The sequence below is a fragment of the Platalea leucorodia genome (genome assembly GCF_965183815.1).
Source record: "Platalea leucorodia genome assembly, chromosome: 10".
Classification (NCBI taxonomy): Eukaryota; Metazoa; Chordata; class Aves; order Pelecaniformes; family Threskiornithidae; genus Platalea; species Platalea leucorodia.
The window spans coordinates 17,693,747-17,715,847 of record NC_138832.1 but is presented as its reverse complement, the minus strand read 5'-3'; the positions used below and the strand labels follow the sequence as shown (position 1 = coordinate 17,715,847).

The 22,101-nt window shown below is 41.5% G+C and overlaps 1 protein-coding gene across 2 annotated transcripts in view; it reads left to right on the top strand.

The window, feature by feature from the left end:
• The window catches only part of KIAA1210, a 45,994-nt gene extending 30,906 nt beyond the window's left edge, over positions 1-15,088 (top strand). For both annotated transcript variants that reach the window (XM_082323421.1, XM_082323422.1), the window contains exons 7-12: positions 2,992-3,204; positions 4,290-4,392; positions 5,481-7,079; positions 7,846-7,997; positions 8,683-8,788; positions 13,161-15,088. In XM_082323421.1, the coding sequence (XP_082179547.1) occupies positions 2,992-3,204; positions 4,290-4,392; positions 5,481-7,079; positions 7,846-7,997; positions 8,683-8,788; positions 13,161-13,333 (2,346 nt within the window). In that variant the 3' untranslated portion in view covers positions 13,334-15,088. The remainder of the gene's footprint in view (positions 1-2,991; positions 3,205-4,289; positions 4,393-5,480; positions 7,080-7,845; positions 7,998-8,682; positions 8,789-13,160) is intronic.
• The last annotated feature ends 7,013 nt before the right edge of the window (positions 15,089-22,101 follow it).

The following is a 22,101-nucleotide window of genomic DNA, read 5'->3' as shown; positions in this document are numbered from 1 at the left end:
AGGCCATTTTGGCCCAAGCTTTGCAGTCCTCCCTGCAGAATCCCTGTTTGAGAAGCTCACCAGAGAGAACACAATCTAACTCTTTGTGAAACTGAGAATAGCCCACAAGTAAAGGGGAGGTAACAGGGTACCTAGAAGATTTGTTCCTGATGAAGAGGGCCTTAAGCAGCCAGGGCAACATCTCGAGGGTCAAACAGTTATTGCCAGCCCCGCTGCTAAGGAAGCTTTGCCTTTCACTCTCTCTTTGGCCAGCCTTCTCAAAGGGAGAGAGCAACCTTTGGGCAAGATCAGCTCAACTTTCCTGTCCGTGGTTGAGATCAGACACTCTCCTGCTCAGTCATTCCTAGATCTTTTGCTTTAGGGATAGAAAGATAAAGCAATGTCTCCCCCTCGTAGTAGATGACTAGTCACACAACTCAAGAGACCCAAGTGATCTTGGTTACTTGGATTATCACTGTGTTTAATAACTTCTTGTATATATTTTATCATTACTTCAATGTACATTTTATTAACTTATCTCCTGTTTTCTATTTTGACTAAAATGCTCCATTTTGTAAGCCTGCATACTGTTTTTTCCTTACAATGCAAAAAGCCCTTTTCTATCCAGTTCTGAAGTCTTTGAGCTCTTTCAGTCTTACAGCCTCATATACTGTGAGAAAGAAAGACAGAGACAGGAGAAATTTTTTTCTCTCATCTATATTGCACAGAATTCCCCGCTTAAAGGCTCTTCCTTTTTCTTCTCAACTCACTAGGAATCTGGCTAGATTTTCTACAGTACCGTGTATGTTCCTTTACCCAAATATTTTTCTTAGTCAGCAGTTTGCCTTAGCAGAAATCTTGCCAATATGATTACCTAAAATAAAAAAACATTTCCTAAATAATCATAATTTTTTTCAGTAGCTTTTGAAACTATTTATGTAATGCCAGGATTTGAGCTAGCAGAACACAAGTTGTTAAACTGAATAACCTTATCCGAAAGATGAGGAAAATTGTGAAAAGTACCAAGAAATCTACACCAGTTATACCATTTAACAATTGTATATTTAGTAAGGAAGAAGAGGATTTGATCCTAAGCAGTCTGAAGTTACACACAGCATAGTGGTTTACATTTTACTATTGTATTGATCTTGCTGCAGATGATAGTTACTTCATTTCTTTGCCCTGTGCTGCTTCACTGGATTTTCGAAGAGCTTCATGCTGCTGTCACCTCTGTGTGAAACCCTCATGTGTCACCCGTGTAACTTCTCAGCGCCTTCCACATCTATAAATGCCCACTTTCTGACTAAAGCTAAATGTGAGGCTGTCGCTCAAAGTGAGCAGCAAGTGACTTCACAGAGACATTAACCAGCGTTACCCTGCCTTTGCCAGATAGCCTTTACGGAAACCTAGCTTCCTTGTTGGCATCTTCACCCCGGACTGATTAAAAGCAAAACAGGGTCTCAGCTTGTGGGGCTGAGGACAGTGCTTTGGCACAAACACTCTGTAGGAAATTGGCCTTCTAGCTGCAGCATTCTCCTTGTGCAGGCCCCTGTAACTGTGCAATAACCAACAAACACCAAATTTATCTTACACTTAAACACTGGTGTGGAAATCCTGTGTCTGCTCCATGGTCTTTGAGAGAAGATACCAACTGTCAGTCAGTGCTCAGAGAAAAACATATCCTGAATCCTCAGTAGAGTAGGGAATTTGCCATTTATATACAGCAGTAGCTCAGATACTAGCTTCAGGTGTTTTTATATTAAATAAGCACAACTGTAATTTTATAATTGAAAGGCAATTGAACTTGTATGTAGAAATGAGTAACAATGGTACTATTTTTGTAAGTTCTAGTGATCCTTACAGGTTTATCATTACTCTTGTAGACTTATAACAACAGTTCGCTTATTTACTAGCTGTGTTCTTCTTCCTCTCTTTCACAATGTGTAAATTTTTCATGAGAAGAGTCTGTATCTGTCATAATACATTCTGTTGTAGTTTATTTCAGATCTAGGAACTAAAAAAAATTTAATGGAGAATAAGGAAATTAATTTTAGCTACCTTAAACACAAAGCAATGTACCTAGACAATTTTTGTAGGATCAGATGGGAAGATGCTTTCATTACCTTTAAAACTTCATCAGCATATATGTTTTAAATGCTGTGTTATATCCTAAGCTTAAACAAAACTAAAATCTGAATGCCAAACACAGTTAAATGGCTGTGTTTCACCTAGCTTTATGGCCAAAGCCAAAATAGCAGGTACGTTATACTGAATGAAGTTTGTTTGGCATGTCTATGAAATTTTGCAAAAGTTCCAGAAAGTGTGGTCTACATTTCAAAACGGTAACAAAACCAGTCAAACTGCATGTTTGGGGGTTTCTCTACAAACACGTCTGTAAACCCTTTTTTTTTTTGATAGCATAATCTAAGGTTACTGCTGTTTAGTTCCCCAGAGCAGCATTGCTGTGAGGGTGAGATCCACATCACTGTCTGGAAGATGGTTCTGGGATACTTGTTGGAGAGAAGCATTTGGTTATTCTGGGAGAGTGGATATTAAAAGAGCAAAGTGGCTATGGTAACTTTCTTAGAAATAGAGATAACAAGGAGCAAGTATCCGTGCTACTTTCATGGCTTTTTAATAATGTATTCCTGCAATGTGTCACATTCTTGGGATGAAAAGGCAGCTATAAAAACTGCACCAGTGTCTCCTGCTGGTGCATACGTATATTGCAAACGGTTTTTCAAATAAGAACTGGGAAGGGGACAGCAGAGGCTCTTACTGTTGGAGAGGGAGAGACGGGTATTTCTCACTTTTGTGTAACATGCAGCTGAACACACAGAATTGAGTAATCTCTATGCAGAGATGACATTAGGCACACATTCTAAAGTCAGGATTTATGTGCAAAAATACAGCCATTTCAGGCTTCTGAAATGGAATGAGCTAGCAAAGGAATTGTTTCAGAGATGTGGGGAAGCCAAGCAAGATGTACACTGACGTGTTTGTGTTTTACAGATACCTTCTGGAGCTTCCTCCAGGCCCACCAGTCCTTCATCCTCTGCTGCTCTGGGGGCCCCTGGCTCACGAGGCAGCAGCTTCCTTCCCGTTGACTTCACCATCCCTGCCAGTCCCCTCGGCTGCCTGGACACCTCAGCAGCCAGGCACAGGATTGCCATAAACCCCCGGAAACAGAAAGGCTTTACCAACAAGAATCAGCAAACCCCTCAGGTAAGTGTTTTCCGGAAAGGAATCACTGCGCAGAAGGAAATGGATATGAATTTTTAATTATTATTTTAAATATTTTTTTCCATTTTTTTCTTTCCTATCCACATTCCTTTACTTTTTCTGTTCTTCCATTGGAAGAGGGGAAACCACCTATTTTCCACCAACCAACCCAACAAAAAATACTCAGAAAACGTCAATATCATGGGAGCTAAAGAAAAGCGCAACTTTAGTTTTTCACTATTTAGCCAAAAAAGTTGCAGGTTACACTTCATTTGTAAAAACATTCCTTTTGTTTGAAAATCTAGTTTTCAGTTTTAAAGAAGCCTAAGTCTATTTCTACAATTTCACATTAACTTAATTCTTTGTATGTCAAAGGAAAGACTGAAGGACTTTGGGAAGGAACATGGCTCTGCATGTGGATGAGATGCTTCTCATCCTGGCTTCTAGGAAACACATTGTGAAGATGAAGTTCACCAGATAGAAAAGGCTGTTGAGCCAGAGTGCGGCAGAAATAAGGAATAATGCTTCTGTACTGCGTGTTCCCCTCTCCATCAGAGAATCATGCATGAAAATCTGTCCTGGAGTTAGAAATGCCCTGCCCTGAGAAAGGGGAGAGGGAGAAATTCAGGATGAGTGCAATACAGAATGAGGTTTTCTTGGAAACTTGGGCCCTAGAGCATCTTTGTTGGATATTCTTTGTGCCACAGCTGGTACAACGACAGTGCTGAAGGAGAAAAGCTAATTGTGGAGTGTCAGTCAGAGATACCAGAAGTGATGACAATCTGTCCAGCTTGGTCTGTTCTATGCCACCAAGTAGCTTTGGTGATGTCTTAAAAACATGCGTTCACTCAGAATATGTCAATCCCAGAATATGTAAGGTTCAAGAGGGATGAATAGGCTGCCTTTGGCATTCTAAACATGAATGATTTGTAGGTTCTTAATTGGAATAGTACATTACCCACAGTGTTGGTAAATTACAGGATGGGGGTTTTGTGTCTATGTTTTGAGTATTCATAAACATGCATGTGTATAAAATACAGGTTTTGTGCATTATTCTTTAATTAAAAGATCTTACTGCACCTCATTAGGTGGAGCAGCTGGAAAATGAAGCATGTCTTCCTGCAACTCCAGAAAAGAAGGGAAATTCAACAGAATTACTTGAGAGTCACCAGCATAAAAGTAATTGTGAAGGTAATGCAGACTTACATATTGCTACTTTGGGTGCTTCAACTCTTCTGCATAAGGCTGACAGGACCTATTTGAATTGTAAGTCCTTTCAAACTAGGCATTTTTTGGTTTTATATCATAAAACCAATCCTGGCTGCTAAAGTGTTATGATGGAAAACGTCATGTACTCCGCTCAACACAGTGGTGCTGAAATGGTGAACTTTGAGGGCAGCATTAAAAAAATACATGAGGTGAAAGTACCATGTTCAGAAATACCTGTGCTACACAGTTGGCTAGATCTCATTCACTGGGGATCCGAGTTCCTTGAAACTCAGAAAAACCTTAACCTCAGCATTATATCTGTTAGGTGTGTAAGGTGACTTTAATTGGCTTGTGTTTACTAGATCTTCTTTTGCCACCTCCTCCCTTATAATTTCAATAATAGCTAATTGCCAGTGGTAATACAATTGTAATTGTAAATTGTAAAAACAAATTAAATTTCTCCAAAATGGCACCAAAGACTTTTCTCTTTAGCACTGCATTACAAATGCACTGGCTGATGGTAATGCTACAGTGTTGGCACTTTGTTGTCAGGGCAGACTCGGGACCTGATGCTGTCACACATCAGAGTTACTGTGTGTGCAGACACATCTAAGCTATCCAGATGTTCAGCAGCCCTGCCGGAGCTGCAGGAGGCAGAGCTACCTGATGCTGAGATGTTCTGCTTAAATACAGAAAATCCACCAGATCATTCTAGACAGCCTTTCTAGGGATACACATGAAGAAATGTCTAGGGAAATCTGGCTAGTAGTCTTACAGCTAGGGGTATGCACAGAAAAGAAACAGCAACTGATTTGGTACACCTTAAGCAGACAACAACAACTTTCAGTCATTCCCAGGATTAGGTATGTTCAAACTAAAAACTTTATTAGTCTCCTCACTTGGACAGCCTATTTCGAAGTGTGCTTTTAACAGCCTTATTTATCAGACAATGGTGGCCAGGCATGGGGAGCTCATGCTAAATGACTGCACTATCTGGAATGAATGACTGATACAGATGGTGCTTGAATTGTAACCTTTAAGTGCACACTCTTCTTCTATGTTTAACGTAGGATTATCAGCCCAGGTGGGACATTGTGCAAAGGGAAGCGATTCTAAGGAGATGCCAGGTGTAAAAAGTCCCACTGATGCTGCCCATGACTCTCCTGATTCCACACTTGTGGCAGAAGACTCTTGTGCTTTGCTGCAAGAGGATGCATGCCTTCCAGACATGGACCATCACTATAAAGCAGCTGCACCCCTTCTGAGACCTGAGCCTTCTCCAGTGAACCTGGAGGAACACCACAGTGCAAAAGTGCCGTACTGCTCAGATGAGTCTGTTGATGAATTGAAATTACATCAGCAAAATACCAATACTGAAGTATCTGCACTTCCAAAATTGCAGCAAATTGAAGGAGAAGCTGTTCTGTTTCCAGACATACTAGCAGCTGATTTATTTAGCAGTGGTGTGGAAACAGAGGGCACAGATATATTGGCAGATGTTGCACAAAGGTCCTCAGTAAATTCTGTGGACCCAAACATCAAAGACCAGGAAAAGGGGGATCCACTGTTTATTGGCAAAGTAGAAGCCTGCTTGGGTACTATTGAGAATCATTCCAACCATGCTGTCTCTCATACTGCACCAAGCACTTCACAGGTTGCGGTAGCCGATTCAGAGTCTTCTTCTGACATCAAGAGAGTGGCTGTTTTGAAGCCTGAAAACAGTTCAGTAACAAGAAATGACAAAGAAACTTGTGAAATAATGGAATTTCAGTCATCCAAAGGCAATGCAGAAAAAACCCCAGACACTGCTGCATCTGTCTCGGAAGGAGGTTGCATGCTAACTCCCAGTAAATTGGAAGTATGTTTTAAAGCAGAAACTGTTTCTGTTTCAAAGGGTATCCAAGGCAGTCAACAGGCCAACACATCACACATTTCTGAAAAACCTTCCATTGGATGTCTTGCCTCTTCAAGTTTGGCTGGCTTGAAGAGTAATATCTCGTCCGATGATGACAGTAAGGAGTACCAGATAAGCAGTACAGCTTCTCACAGAAAAACAGTAGAAGACAGTCGATCTTCAGAGGAAAATGTGAAAAGTCCACTGAAGACTGCTTCTGCTAAACCAGTCAGATTTACCATTGCACCAGCATGGCAAAGATCTCTCTCAGGGGGTTCAAATTCAAAGGAAGATTCCTATACCAGAAGTTCCCCAACGTCCCCTATAAGACCAGAGTTATTTGAAGGAATGACAAAAGAACACACACGTTTTGATGCAGTCATCCAGGAATCAGCAAAAACCAACTCAGATAGATTTGATGGAGATTGTAAGGACAGTAATTTGCATTTGTATTCTTCTATGGAGTGGGCTGACCATGAAGCACAAAATGTTGAAAACCCGTTTGGGATCAGACTAAGGAGAACATCTTCTTTACTGAAATACCAGAATGAAAGCCATGCTGAGTCTCCAAAGCTGATCCCCTCAGCTGTTCCCACTGCTTCTTCTGCTTCAGTCAAGGAGGATCAGAAATCGGTGGGCACCGGAAAGCCACCTCCAGGCCTTCCTGTCAGCACAAAATCGTTTGTTAAAAAAACAGATCTCCTAGAAGACAAAAATCCTCCCAAGACAAGATCAGAAGAAGTGGCAAAGAAGCAAAATGGTCACAAACTTTCAGGTATTTATGCTGTATTTTTATCCAAACATTGCAGAAAACAGTGGTCGTATAAGAACCTTGGAAGAGTGGCAAACAAAAGATAAAAATCCTCTTGATGAGGACCAAATTCAGCCTTGAGTTCAGCACTGTAATTTAATGGGCTTGATGATTTGGCCAGTCAAGAGAATTCTTGGCTTATCTTAATGAAGGGTGTGTTCCAGCAGGAATAACAACAGAGTAATAGCTTAAGGGCCTCTGAAACATTTCTGGTACGACCTATGTGTGCGTATAGTTGGGAGTTTTAATATGGCTTTTTAAAACTTGCTGCTGCTTTGTAGCTAATTTTCCAGACTGCAGCAGCTCAAACGTTAACTAGGAGTTGCATTAGGTGTGATTATTTTTTCTATTATTTTCTACAATCACTTCATTTAAAGTATTTTAAAAAGTGAAAAGGCAGTCTGTGTTTTACTGCCTACATGAAAAAATAATGGTTATCATACTCATTTAATCTGCAATGTAAGGATGTTGTTTCAAAGGCAAAATCCGGTTCACAATGATCTCAGTGGGAGTTCTGCCATTGACTTAAACGGAAGCAGAGTCAGGTCAAAAACTCCAGAATAAACAGAAAAAGAGTTATTGCCAAGGACAAAATAATCACGGAAGGTAATTTTATCTCCGCAGTGTTCAAAGGGTATTACAGATGCTGAAGGATTTAAAACACAAAACACTAGCTTTAGACTGACTTGACCTAAATCCCTTCTTTACTTCAAAAATGCTTCTTTCATAGAAAAAGTCTCCTCTCGACATTTGGAAACTGCTTCCTCTGAACCAGCTTGGGTCTCCATGGCAAAACTAAAACAAAAGGGTTTCCAGGACCACCCTCTTGCCAAAGAACATAAAGCTGAAGACAAAGCTTTGACCAAAGTGAATCAAGAGGAGGTAGAGTACCAAGTAATGTTGCATGGGTGTGAATCCTTCACCAGATTGCCTGAGTACTTTTGCAAACTGTTCAATATCCTCTTCATGGGAGGCATGTTGTGAGCACTACTCAAAGAGAGATTTTCAGGACTGGCCTCTAAAATGTATTGAGACAGACAACTGATGCAAGTGAGCAAACACGTGTGACTATACTGTCACAGTGATTAGTTTCAGAGCTGGATCCTCCTATATGTTCTTTGCACTATTCAAACCTGAACGTTTTCACAGCTTGCCTGTTGCCCAGAATGTATTTATGTAGCCCAAGAGCTGCTTGAGTTGCACTGGCTTCCTCACTGTTAGTGACCTACATACCTCATTCACCGCTCTGCTCTGGAGACTGTGTACTGAAAGTCTGCCTTTTCCACTGACTCTTGCAGAAGTTTCTTGTGCAGGCTGGGCAAGTTCTTCAATTCCCCATCCGTAAGAGAGAAAGGATAACTTTCCTGCATGTGAAGTAACCCTGTATTTGTAGCAGCTTCCTACTTGCCTTCTCCCTCCCTCCCACAGGATATCCCCAACCGTCCTTGTCTGGCTTTTGTTGCATTTCCACAGTCAGATTTAGAGGTGTTGCCAGGGCAAGCTTTATGAGTGCCAGTGGCTAGCGGGTTTCTTAGTTGCATTCTTTTCTTCTCTCCTCCTTTTGTAGCAAGGGATCCGTGCTAGTGAGAACATACTGAAGAATAATATGCCTTCCAGCTTGAGCTCTCAGGACAAGAAAACGCAAATGAAGACCAATGTGTCTGCTGCAGCAGGTATTGTTTTTCTTTACATCTTTACGTAGTGGCTGCAGTTTACACCAGTAAGTGGTGTGGGTGGCAGGTAATGGGGGAGATAGATAGCTACCTTTTTGATAATCAGCCCACTTTATATAAGGCCTGTTCAGATTGTAGTTTGCGTATAAGTCAACATATTGGCTTGCTCACTCAGCAGAGAAAGCAAGCGAGGAACTTTTATCTTCACTGCCAGTTCATGGAATGGCATATAAACAATACGGTGATTTATTACTGGCGAAGGTCAGTACTGAAGAACAGTAGTTGAAATTGGAGAGTGTCCAGAAGAGAGCAGCAAAAAAGGTCAGGTCTTCTAGACCTCCAGTGAGCCAGGAAATACTGATGGGAGTGGAGTTGTTTAGTCTAGAGAAGACAACTTAATTTGCTGCAGAGGACAAGACTAGTCTTTATGCCCCATATGAGCTTAAAATGCACCAGGGGAGGTTTAGCTTAGACATTAGGAAATACTTTCTAACAGTAAGAGTGGTGAAGTGCGGAATAACATAGGTTGCTTACAGTGTGTGCAGTTTCCATTGCTGGATGTGTTTAACAGATAAACATGTATCAAGAATAACTTAGGTAGAGTCAGTTCCACCCTCAGGTGAACACAGAGGCTCGATGGCCCCTCTCCTGCCCTGTTAGCTGTGATTCTCTATAAGAAAGACGCAGGGGAAGAGCGTGACTCAGACATCGTGACTCACCTACCTCTTCCAAGGCTACTGCTGGGCTGCAGCTTATCCCTCCCTGTTTAGTCAGCGTGGTGCCAAACCTCAGAGACATGCTCCAGCTAGATATAGATAAGCCACTTCTTCAGCTGTAAAAGCATCTTGTGCTAGCTGAAAGCTATTGATTTCAGATACTGCCTAAAAAGATAAGAAATGCCCCACTGTGTCAGAGCAGTGGCTTTTCTGTTCCAGGTTCCTGTTGCTGACGCTGTCAATAAGAGATACTGTATAGAGAGAGCACATGCCCCTGTCCACTTTCCCCTTATAATCCACCAGCATCCAGAATTGTTTTATTAGAGGTATTAGGGGGTACCTCTGTGCACGCTCCCTGTAGTAGTTGTTTATAGAGCTGTTACTTGTTTTTGAATCTACAGGTCCTACAAAATAGGCTTTCTCCCTTACTACAGGTAGCTAACCAGCTGAGGATGTGCAGCAACACAGAGGCTCTGACGTCAGTTGCCAGCCTCTGTGTGTGTGATTAAAATCCAATAGTTTTTAAAAAGGATTCTGTTACAGGCCAGCTTCATCTTATGGTTTTAGGTGCAAAGTGAGAGATGAAATGTAAACAGGCCAAGATTTTTGCTCAGATGAGAAGGTCTTCCTTTGAAAGGCTGGCACAGACTGGATTTCTGTGTGTTGAATCATCTAAACCTTGGAAGCCCAGCAGGCTTCAGTCGAAATTCAGAACTCCACAAAGTACTCTGCTACTCGTTTACTAGAATTTACACCACTTGTGGTCCTTGCAGCAGAATTACAAGTTTTTCCACATCACCTCTTCCTAAGGATTGGCCTAGTTTCCTGACACCCAATGACTGTTTCCTTCTCCCCAGGGACAGCATTTATAGGCATATTCTAGACTTCCACTCCTTGAATATCACAAAAAGCTCTGACCAGTGTTGATGTTTAAGTCAAACACTACTCCTCTACTGCTCAGAAAACCATGCTCTATTGTTCGGAAATGTTCAGCACTGTCAGCACATGAGTAGGAAATTGGGAATACCAAATGTAAACTCTCCTCTCTTCTGATTTGGTTCCCATTAGCACAGCCAGCAATTTGTCTAGTTGAAGTTGCTGGTGGTAGAAAGGATGTAGGTTTAATATCCAGAGGAGTTATTAATTTGGATCATGCTTTTTGGCTTATGTTAACTGCTAGCAGTTTTCTTGATGGATGGTTGAGGTTTTCTGTGCAATGCATACATCCTGCGCACAGCAGCAAGAGCCAGGACAGCTCAAGGTCAGCTAAGTTGGAAGAGAATTCCAAGAAATCAGATCCTTGCTTTACTGAGTATGACTGTTTTGTTACTGCTGCGTAGCAGCCCACGTCATAACCAAGGGAAGATTACTTAGAATCATAGAATCTTAGAATTGTTTAGGTTGGAAAAGACCTTTAAGATCATGGAGTCCAACTGTTAACCTAGCACTGCCAAGTCCAGCACTAAACCATGTCCCTAAGCACCACATCTACCCGTCTTTTAAATACCTCCAGGGATGGGGACTCAACCACTTCCCTGGGCAGCCTGTGCCAGTGCCTGACTAACCTTTCGGTGAAGGAGTTTTTTCTAATATCCATTCTAAACCTCCCCTGGTGCAACTTGAGGCCGTTTCCTCTCATCCTGTCACTTGTTACTGGGGAGAAGAGACCGACCACCACCTCACTACAGCCTCCTTTCAAGTAGTTGTAGAGAGCAGTAAGGTCTCCCCTCAGCCTCTCCTTCTCCAGACTAAACAACCCCAGCTCCCTCAGCCGCTCCTCACCAGCCTTGTGCTCCAGACCCTTCCCCAGCTTCGTTGCCCTTCTCTGGCCACGCTCCAGCACCTCCATGTCCTTCTTGTAGTGAGGGGTCCAAAACTGAACACAGGATTAAAGGTGCAGCCTCACCAGTGCCGAGTACAGGGGGACGATCACTTCCCTGGTCCTGCTGGCCACACTGTTCCTGATACAGGCCCGGATGCCATTGGCCCTCTTGGCCACCTGAGCACACTGCTGGCTCATGTTCAGCTGGCTGTTGACCAACAGTTAGCTTGCCTCTTCTCTCTCCCACTTCACCCTAAGCATGGTGAGGTTTGTCCCTCAAATAGGCATGAGCCACTGTTTTGGGGTTTTGTTTTACCTTGTGCTGTTGAGAGCATGCAAAGGGCTTTAGACTCGCTTTTGCTTATTACAAAGGAAGAAGTCTCCCAAAATGTGAAAATTCATTTCCAAAATCAAAATGTCACTAACACTTAAATTCCTACATCACCTTAGATAGATACTTCTGAAAAATTTGCAGTGTATGTAGAGCTACAGCCTATTTTTAATAGATAGTATGCTTCCTCCAGTATTCCTAAGCATAGCTTGCCTCCTGCAAGAACGACCAATGAGCCAGGATTTTTAAAAGACCAGATGCCTCCTGAGTGGAGATAGGGAACTTGTTTGGCTTTGCTCAGGAGCGTGACTGATGGAGCTGATGGATATTTTCCTTTGATTTCAGTGCAAGCAAGATCAAGCTTCTTGTACTTAACATTGCTTAAGTCCCCGTGTGGCCTCTGCCCTTGTGCTGGAGCCTGCCACATGCCACGCACAGACCAATCAAGTATAAGAAAAAGTTTCACTTTTCTCAGTTTGACTTACACACAGAAATGAAGTACTGCCTGGGTTGAAATGGATGGAGGGAGCACAATGTTGAAAGACTTGTGAACCATGTCTTGAGAAATGCAAGCTGCATCTGTTCAGAGCTGCATTCTGTGAAACCCCATTCCAGGCTGTCAGTCTGAAGACATTAATGTTGAAAATTTTCAAACAAGATGGATGGAGGAGGCCTTTTCTAAATAGTAACTTAAAGCCATACAAGGAGTGTTATCTGTATTCTTCCATCCTTTGTGAGGATGACAGGCTTGTGTTAGGCTGCATGAAGCGGAACAGCTAGCCCCACCAGAATCCCACCTTCTTGGCTTACAGGTCTGAGAACATAAAGCACTGGTTTGATCCCTACCTAGTATTTAATAATATTGCTGGAGCAATATTTGTGCTGGCAGTGAAGACTGAAAAAAATCTTTTAAGACTTCTCAGTGTTGAAAAACATACACCAGTTACTTTTAACCCCACAGCAAGCCTGGGGTGATCCTTGCCCTGCAGATATTTTGTTTCCATTTTCCTGCATACTCAGGAGTCTTTTCCTAGATTTTCTTGTGCTCACAGAGCAGAATAAGCCTGTGGAACTCCTTGCTGTGCACTGTCATGGAAATAAAGAGTTTGAAAAGATTAAGAAATGAGTTAGCCAAGAATATGAATTATAAAAATACCTGAGGCTATAGTCTCCACATGCTTGAAGAATTTTGAAGAACTTCTTCATTGATCAGGGCTTAGACACGCGCTGTTGGGACTGAGGAGAAGATTCTTTTATGGTCAGATTATTCACTGCAGCCTAGTATCAATTTTTCCATTGCAATATCTAGTCCTCGCCATTGGTGTAGCTGGACCAGATAGCGCTAGCAATACCCAGTTTAACAATTCTTCTGACTTATTTTTGAGTCACAAACATCCTGGGCTGTAAAACAATTGCTTTAGAGAGAAGGAAATATTATTGGCAGAAACTGAGTTTTTAACTCTCTAGCCTTCTGATAAGTGATGGATATCTTGTTGTTGGCAGGTAAAGTTGGACCTATTGCTCAGGAAGCATCTGTGATTCCTGCTGTTGAAAAGGAAGCAAGACACTCCTCTAACCTGCCAATGACACCATGCAGCCCTGCTGAACCACCGTGGCTATCCCTGGCCAAGAAGAAAGCCAAAGCATGGAGTGAAATGCCCCAGATTGTACAATAGCAAATGACATGCACATCCTTCTTTGTATTGCCAATAGCTGCGTTAACTCCATTTAATCACTTCTTTACTGTGACCGTTTTTTTGAGAAATAAGAGCCTTAAACTTTTGATCAGACTGTTGTATGTAAATACATAATGAAGAAACGCCATCGCAGGCTTAATTTGAAGTATTAGGAAGCTGAGCATTTCCTACTACCAAATACTAGGAAAACTTGATCAATTTGTTATATCCTTACACACTTGACAGTGATGTTCTAAGAAGACATGCTTCAGGCTTTTGAAACATTTTCCTTGCAAAATATGTTTTTAAAGTTTCTGCAGACCATACAGTATTTTGTGCAATGTGGCTTTGGCTAAGAAACTAATGTATGCTATAAAATAGATATAATGCTGGGCACTGACACATCATGACTCATGGGCATTGATGTCATCACGCTTCTTTCTCTAATGCTCTGGGATGAGCAGTCTGACTTTGCTTCCGATTGTTAATGGATTTGGTTTGTGATAGCTATAGGATCTAAACAGCACTGTGAGTTGGAGTAATTCTGGCTTTTGGGTGGTTTGAAGTCACAATGCTGTGGGTCTTGTGCTTTGCTCATTGATGCCTGCTGGAACGGCCCAGAGCCACACACCTTCTGTTCTCTCCCATGCACTAGAAAACCACCACACTCTAGCATATAGTCTGCTTTTGGTTACATCTTTGGAAATCTGGGATAATTTGAACATTCTAAAAAAAAAAAAAAAGGTCCTAAAAAAGGTCCTTTCTTTAATTATGCAAATAGTGATTTATTTTTTGTGAGATTCCTCAGCCAGTGGTCTCTCTTAAACAGTGTGTTGGGAATAGGAACTATTTGCTACCTAGAAAGCGGCATCGTGTTTTCAACAAATGCCCCTCTACTTTCCATGTTCATGTGGATGTGTATTTAGTCAGGTGTATTTAATATCAGTGATAAAAGGGGCATCTCCTTTTCTCCTTGCCTCATCAGTCTTTAACCAGTAACTCAACATCAGTCTAAGAATGTGCAGCTGGGAAAGGATTATTCTCTCAGGGCCTGGCCTTGTAGTCACTTAAGTTGACAGAAGTTTTGCTATTGTCTTTGAATGAAGCAGACATTTGAAAGAGAAGCTTTGTAAAATAATATTAGTGGCTTAAGTGGCACATACCGGTCCTTTTAAGTTTTTGCAGCATTGCAGATTTATGTAGTTTTTGTTTACAGTCAGTGCAAAATTTGAAGGCTGACTTGGCGGATGGACAGTTTTTAGCTGGAAAGTTGGTAGGTATTTTTAAGGAAAATATTATCTACTGATAGGATTAACTGCAAAACAAAAAATTTGGTTTCAGATCAGCTCAAGCAAGACTTTAATCTTCCAGTCTTGGCCTGAATTTAATATGTAGCTCTTGCAATTTGAAAACAGTATTTAATTAGGGGCTAGACTGTGATTTTTTTTTTATATAGGTGAAAACTTACTCACCCAAGTAGGCTCACTGAAGCTATAGATACTGTTTATTTTGTACTAACATGAGAAAGAGTAAGAGTTTCACATTGGCTTGGTAATCTATGCCTATTTTACTACTTGTTTTTCTCTATTTTAGGAAGCATATCTTCTTTTACAAGAACTGAAATGTTTGTATTTCTCTGAAACTTTTGAGTGTAATGTAAATGAACATACCCAGCTTTGATTCCCGAAGTTTTGTACAGCTGCCATCCCATCACAAGCTTACTGAGCCTGTGTAAAATAAGTGCATTTCTGTATACAGCAAACTTTCTTCTCTTTTTATTAGTGTGGATTATGATCTTTCACCCAAAGTACTGCAAATGATACTATAATCTCTCTCTCCCTGTGTTTGCTTTTGATCTTAATATTGTTTCTGTCTTTTATGTTTGGTATGTATATATGTTTTTGTAATCCTTGTCTTGAAGGAAAGCCTTTTGTATTCCATTCCTGTATTTGGTTTATGATTAAATGCTGTTGCCAGTGATGATGATATAGTTCCTGGGAAAAGAAGAATGATAGATGGCCCTCATTCATTAAGGAAAAAATAAAAAGAGGTCTTTGGTCAATATAGACTTTATATATTGATACACTGCATAGATCTTGTTTTGAGATGATTTTGTGTGGCCTAGGACTGATCAACACAGCTGATCAGGCTAATGAACTTTTCTAAATCTAGCTATTTAAAAGTGTAAAACATCACCAGAGACTTGATGGCTCTCCTTTTGTTCTGGAGTTATTGTTCCTTCAGTACAGGGTTGGCTTGAAGGCTAGCACTTGTGGTCGCAGGAAGCCTTGTTTGAGTGTGTTTTGGTATTGCTAGCCAGCTGCTGTAAGACACTGTGGGGTCGCTTTCAAAAAGAAGAAAACCACATGAGAATCACATGATGTTACATTTGAAATTTCCTTGCCTTCTGGATTTCTGAAATTAATGTTTTCAAGTTTCTCTCTGCAACCAAGAGAACAAAAACCATGTAGAGAAGAAATCAAAACTGAGTCTCATGTAATCACAAGGGTTTAGAAGGTGGGGTTTTAAGACAAACATTGAAAAATCAGTGATTTACTGATGCATTTATAGAAGTTGATAGCTCTGTTAGCATGGCTTTGACTTCCTGTCATCCTAGTGTAGTTTTTAGGTGTTCGATCAGTGCAAGTAACTAATATAATAAGCTAATTTTGGGTGGTTATTTCTAGACACGTCACTGTCTTTGAAAATAAGCTGTCTTGAAGTGCAGCGTTCATTGCAGAATGTCATTGTGAGGGTTTACGGCTCAGGATCTTTAGTGGAGGGTCTAGAAAGCTGTCCCTGACATTCCCTGCCCACAGTACAGCGATGGGGGTTTCAGCTGACTTTGGTGCTGCTGTGTGACAGCAGAGGGTGCTAGTGCCATCCCCGAGGAGCGCAGGAGGGTTCTCGGTGTTGCAGAAAGCTGATTTCAGTACGCATTTATATGTGCGCTATGACAGCAAGGAGAGTGGAGGCTTTTATTAATGCAGAGAATTATGCGTTATTCCATTAACACAGAGAGGTCTGAAAGAGAGGTGTATTTCTGTTTGTGATTTGATGGAGTGTTTGGAGCTATAAAGTATGGAAAAAATACTTTACCTTGTTACAAGAAGCCCCTGAGAACTGGTGACGACGATGGGGAAAGGTAGGTTACATGGTGAATTCAGTCCTGCAGTGGGGCCATGCGGAAAGATAGGTGAACATGTACAAAAAGAGCATTGCAGTTTGGCATTTTAACTCTGCTGCTTAGAACAACTGCTGCCTGGCTAGAGGTTGATCTTCATCCCAGCCAGATGTAGAATCTGATGATTTTACAAAAGAGATTAGAAAGACGAACAGCAACTTGGTGTGCACCTAGCTGTAGATTACAGAGGTTCCTTTTGCTGTAACAGTGAGCTCTAAAGACTTGGGCTAAAAGAGAATCTGTTACGTTATCATCCAGCTGGGAATCTACTTGTAATTAAGTGGGTTTGTGGACAGGAGGGAATGAGTCAGTTTAAATGAGGGAAAAAGACTCCAAAATTTCCAAAGCTACGCACTTCTACTCTAGCACAACTCTAACAACACTTTTATTACGAGAATCTTGTACACACATCTCCTTAAATAGACCCAAAGAATAAATTCTAAAATTCAGATATAACTGAGGAGCCAATACTCATTTCAACTACCATACTTAGAAGGAAAGTCTTAGAATAGTGAGGACAGATTAACCCTACTGAAAACACTAAACACTAGCCCTTTTCATGTTAGAAAGTTTGGGTAGGGAGGGCCCCCCTAGGTAGTATTACATTATGTCTTTTTAAGTGCTGTAGTCTAAAATATTAAATGCAATTTGTTTTGAAGTATTACAGTAGAAGTTGTCAGCTTAGAAAAGCTGTAATTCCCGAGTTTGTGCCACCTGCTCTGTTAAGTGCTTTTGAGATCAATACAGGAAAGATATTAGCCTGTGAAGATACTTTGTCCTTTTAGAACTGCTACTGGAAGGTGATACATCTGAAGGATAATGGTAATGAGAGATGTGATTAGCAGCCTACTAAATAAGGCAAACATCTCTCTGTCTTTTCCTTTAGTGCGTGTTAGCCTACCTATGTTTTTGTTAGAGATTTATCCTGGTTATAAGATTTGACAAACTTGTCTCATCCGCCATCGCCAAAATGTTAGTAATGATGATGTGGAACCTCTCATACTGGGGAAATCTGAACATCTGTTTAGGATTCTGACCTTCATTTCTTACTTGCTGTAGTTGTTGCATTCTGTCTCTTCTATGTTGTCAGGAAGTATTGCACCCAAATCATCAATATTTGTTACAGGCTATTGTTGTTACAGTCTGGGTTAGTTCTTGGTGCAGAGGTTGACTGAAACCTCTGTTTTTCATTGAAAATGTTTTTTAGTGTCTTTTATGGAAGTAGGCAGGTGAAATAAACTGTAATTTCTGAACTTGCAACAGAAAACCATGCATCTGCCCAGAACAAAAAGGTTGCTCAGGTATTTCCAGCCGGATGGATGAAGGGGCATGGCTGGATGAAGGTGAATGACTAGGGAAGAATAACAGTTCAAGTTGAGAAACAAAAGGCTTAGAGTGGGAAGCTACAATTCAAATTACTCTTCCGTAGTGGGATGTGTCTAAGCCCAAGGAGAGGTATTGAAAGGGGCCTTTAATTAGCGAAGCTCTTCATGCATCTCTCCTCTCTGCATGTGAGGAAGCAGAACTTCATGGGTTCTTGTAAATGAATGGAAATACATCAGAGATGCCCACTGCCATCCACAGCTTGTTTTTTTTTTCTTTCATTTGATGCAGTCCATGTCGTTCGACTTTATTTGGTCCAGGAGAGGTAATGCTTTGTTACCAGACCTCATTCCTTATTCTGAACCACATTAAGCAGGTGAGCACCTTGCCTGCACTGCAAATCAAAGCATGTTGTGACCTGCTGGTCAAGTCCACAGCAGTGCAGCACTTTAAATGGAAGTGCTGTATGATCTGTGTGTTAAAATGCAGCTTCTCAGAAGTGAGCTAAGCCAGTTTAGCAGCTTCCCCTGATTTGAGGGGCAGATTATTGACTGTGGAAAATGTGAGATGCTATTATTATTCTTATTATGCTAGGAGAGATTTAAAAATAAGCTATTTTAATAGCTGTTTAATTTGTAGAGGCAGTTAAAAGAAGAAAAATCTAGAGGCAGATTATCTAAACAGGATTATTAAGTGTCAATTCTTAGACTGATCTATAAACCAAGCAAGTCACTAAACAAGAAACACGTACGAAAATGGCTGAGGTGTGGAGTATTTCACTGACATAATTTTGTATGATGTAGAAATGAAAAGGCAGCAAGAAGGGATTGATTGACATAAATAACCTAAATGGAAAAGGTTGTTTGGTACCTGAAAGTCTCGTTCCAGCCTTTCTTCTATCTGCCTCAGAATAGTTGTTAAAAAAAACCCATAGCTTCTCTCTCTAAGCATTCTTACTTTTCATTTGTGGGATCAAAACCACTTTTTACTTAAACTGTTTTGTAATCAGCCATATTTTACAGAAATCTAATGAAAAGCTGACAAGTCCAAGATCACATACGTATCAATACTGGCAACGCTGCCGTGTTCAAAGTTCACCCTAACCTACTTTGTTAAGCTAATACCATTCTGGCTCCAAATTAGTTTTGATTTACAGGTATTTTTCCAACACAGAAGGGTGAGGTTGACTGCTTTAATATTAGAAGCTTTCCCCATTGCTCAGGGATACGTTTCTGTGGCATTGAGGTAACTTTTTCCAAATTACACAATAAGTTCATTGTAGGAACTGCAGCAATGTATGGGAAAGGGTCGAAGTCCTGGGTCTGTGTTGTGTTTCCATAGAGTTTAAATTACATGCAGCAGCCTTCCCTAATGATGTCATTGGCACCGTTGAGAGCTAACAAAGCAGGAGACGTTGCTGGCTGGCTCCTAGCAAGTGCGTCGTTCCTGCTGTACTAAATACCTACGTCACTGGTGATGTGGGCAAATGGAATCAAGTGGCAGGCACTGAGAAGCGATGGAGGGGTGATGTGCCCCCGCAAAGGCGCAGCATTTTACCACTTGTGCATGTGGGATGAAATAACTTCACTGGACTTTGTGAGCTGTGGACGTGTGTTTTATTCATACAGGAGTAAATAAAGTGACTTTTCTGTCACAGCTAGATGTAGAAAGTAGATCTATCGACATTAAACTACAGCTGTGTTTTAAACACGAGGCATTTACTCAGTTTGGATCCTGAATCATACATATTTCAAAGAGGAGGAATATATATCTGTTTTAGTAGAGCATTTCATGGGTAAAGGGGCTTCTACCCAAAGATGAGTGATCTGATCTGTACTTGCATGAAAAGAAATCAGAACAGACCCTCATTTTATGTTTGTTTTTTTCCATTTTGATGGGACAATTTATTACATAAGCATTCTTAGTGTTATGATCCCTTATAAAAGTAACCGTCTCCTTACTTTACATTGTTTATAAAATAAGAGCTTTGGCTGTGAGAAGTGCTACATGTTGTGGTAGAATAATAACTGGGAATACGTACATTGCATGTAAAATGAGAGAAGAATCAACATCACTTTTTACTTGCTATTTATTTAATAGTTTCAGAGCATGACTTGCCACTAAAGCCCAAATTCTGCAAAGTACTCCAGCATGGATCAGTGTGGGCCGGGGCTTGGACTGACCATGTGTGGCCTGTTGAAAGGTAGACTACAGGGCCCATTCTTGACTGGCCACCGTAGAAGTTGGATTTGGCTCCTTTTAAGAGATGTTTAAGCAAAATGGAAAAAAATCTTTCTGGAAAGTGCTTTTTTTTTTTTTTTTTGGTAGTCAATCACGTCATGCAAATTCAAGCAATAGAACTTGGGGGTTAAATGGCATGGGCTGTTGTGACAAAGCGTGATGTTGCAATCTCAAGTCCAACCACCCTTGGATGGGGGGAAAGTTGGACGTTACCACCCGCTCCTGGGAATCCAGGTCTGGTAACCAGGTCGGTGTGGCTCTGGGGCTGTGATCAGGCTAACACCTCTCGGAGACGTGTTTGGCTTAGACTTGCTGGGTGTGAAGGGCTTCACTTATTCCTAGGTAATGCACCCCCAAGTGGTGCTATCTGAAGGATCTGATGGCGTCAGTCAGAAGTTCCAAGCAAATGCATCTTCCCTAAAACCAAGTTTGATAAGTCACTTCTGAGAGTCCTTTAAATCCAAACGAAGCCTAGCTGCTCCATGCAGCGTGCCAAGAGGCACCCTGCTCTACGAAACATTGTGCTTTACTTTCAGACAGAAGCTCCCCACTGCAATAGAGCAAGACAAATGTTTGTGCGGTTTCAGTGTAGGGGCTCTCATGAGTGAGCTGCTGCCAGTCATGGTCCAGACATGATCGCTGGTGTCTTTCATAGTATGTTGAATTAATTTAGTTCAGTGGGTTTCCTGCAGCACAGGTGGCCTTATGACTGCGTGCCACTGATTTGGCCCAATATGTTCAGTTCACATGTAGCAACAGTCTCATTTGCAGCTTCACCAAAGTCACTGGAATTGACTGGAATTGGGTGGGAATGTAATTTGTTAATGCTGGTTTATATCTTATTCCATCCTTTTTCTTATGGATTTCTCCTTTTGAAGGCAGTGGCTCAAAAGTGAGATGATACAGATGTACTGCCGTGACTAATTCATTTTTAGAGCATACCACTCCTTTAGAAAGACAGTTTGTATCCCTGGAAAGCTAATGGCATAGCAGAGGCAGCTGGGATGGAGCAGCGAGATGCCTGGACCCCTCTGTGGAGACTTAAGGCGTGCCAGAGCCTGTTCCCCTCCCTGCTTCACCTTCTCTGCCCTGCCCAGCAGTGCTGAAACCTGGCTTGGGAGCAATGGGATGAACCAGGGGGTTGGCACGTCCAGCCCCAGCCCTGCGGTCTGAGCCAGCCTTGAGCTCCGCTGCTGCGGGAGGGTGGCAGCGCCGGTGCTGACCGGCTGCCGCTCGTCTCTCCCTGGCTGAGATCAGTGGCTCGCCTTCCTGCAGGCACTCTGCAGGCGGCTGCCGTCTCGTAGGCACAGAGCCTTGACATTTATTTACTCTCCTGTAGTGTTTCCCTTGCTGTGCTGACGTAACCAAGACCATTGCATATACCATTGCAATAGCCTGGTCTTCAAAATAAATTTCTCATAGCTTTTACTGTGTGAAAGAAGTTGAGCCAGTAGCGCTGGCAGCATCCAGAGCCAGAGCTGCTGGAACATCTGATTTCTTTACCTTGGACAGGCAGCTTGTCAGCCTTCTCCCTCTGTTTAATAATGGGAATTTTAGAAGCGCATGCACACACTTTTGTATTGACTGACCAGATAAACCCAACAGTTTTCCAGACAGAACTGATAACTTTGCTAGGCTTTTGCATTTGTTTTTATTAACAGTATGGGTCTGTAACCACGGTACTGCAGCAAAGATTTTTTTCTTTCAGGGAGTGACTTAAACAACAACAGACTTTATGCAACTTTCCAAAGAAATTTAAAATAACAAGAAGGATTTCAGTGCTAAGTGGCGCTTTGGGCTGTCTTTCAGATCTCAGGAACAGCTCTGTCAGTCAGGAACAAATCTACTAAAGCCAACGGAATTAGTTTGGTCTAAATAAGATTATAATTGGGCCTTTTTGTTTCTGCATTGCTCAAAAACAAATCTCAGTAAATAACTTGGGCTCAAGTGTCTTCCTAGCTATGCCAGAACTATGTTGAAGTTGGGAGAAATTGCCCCAGATTCACACTGTCTGATTGCC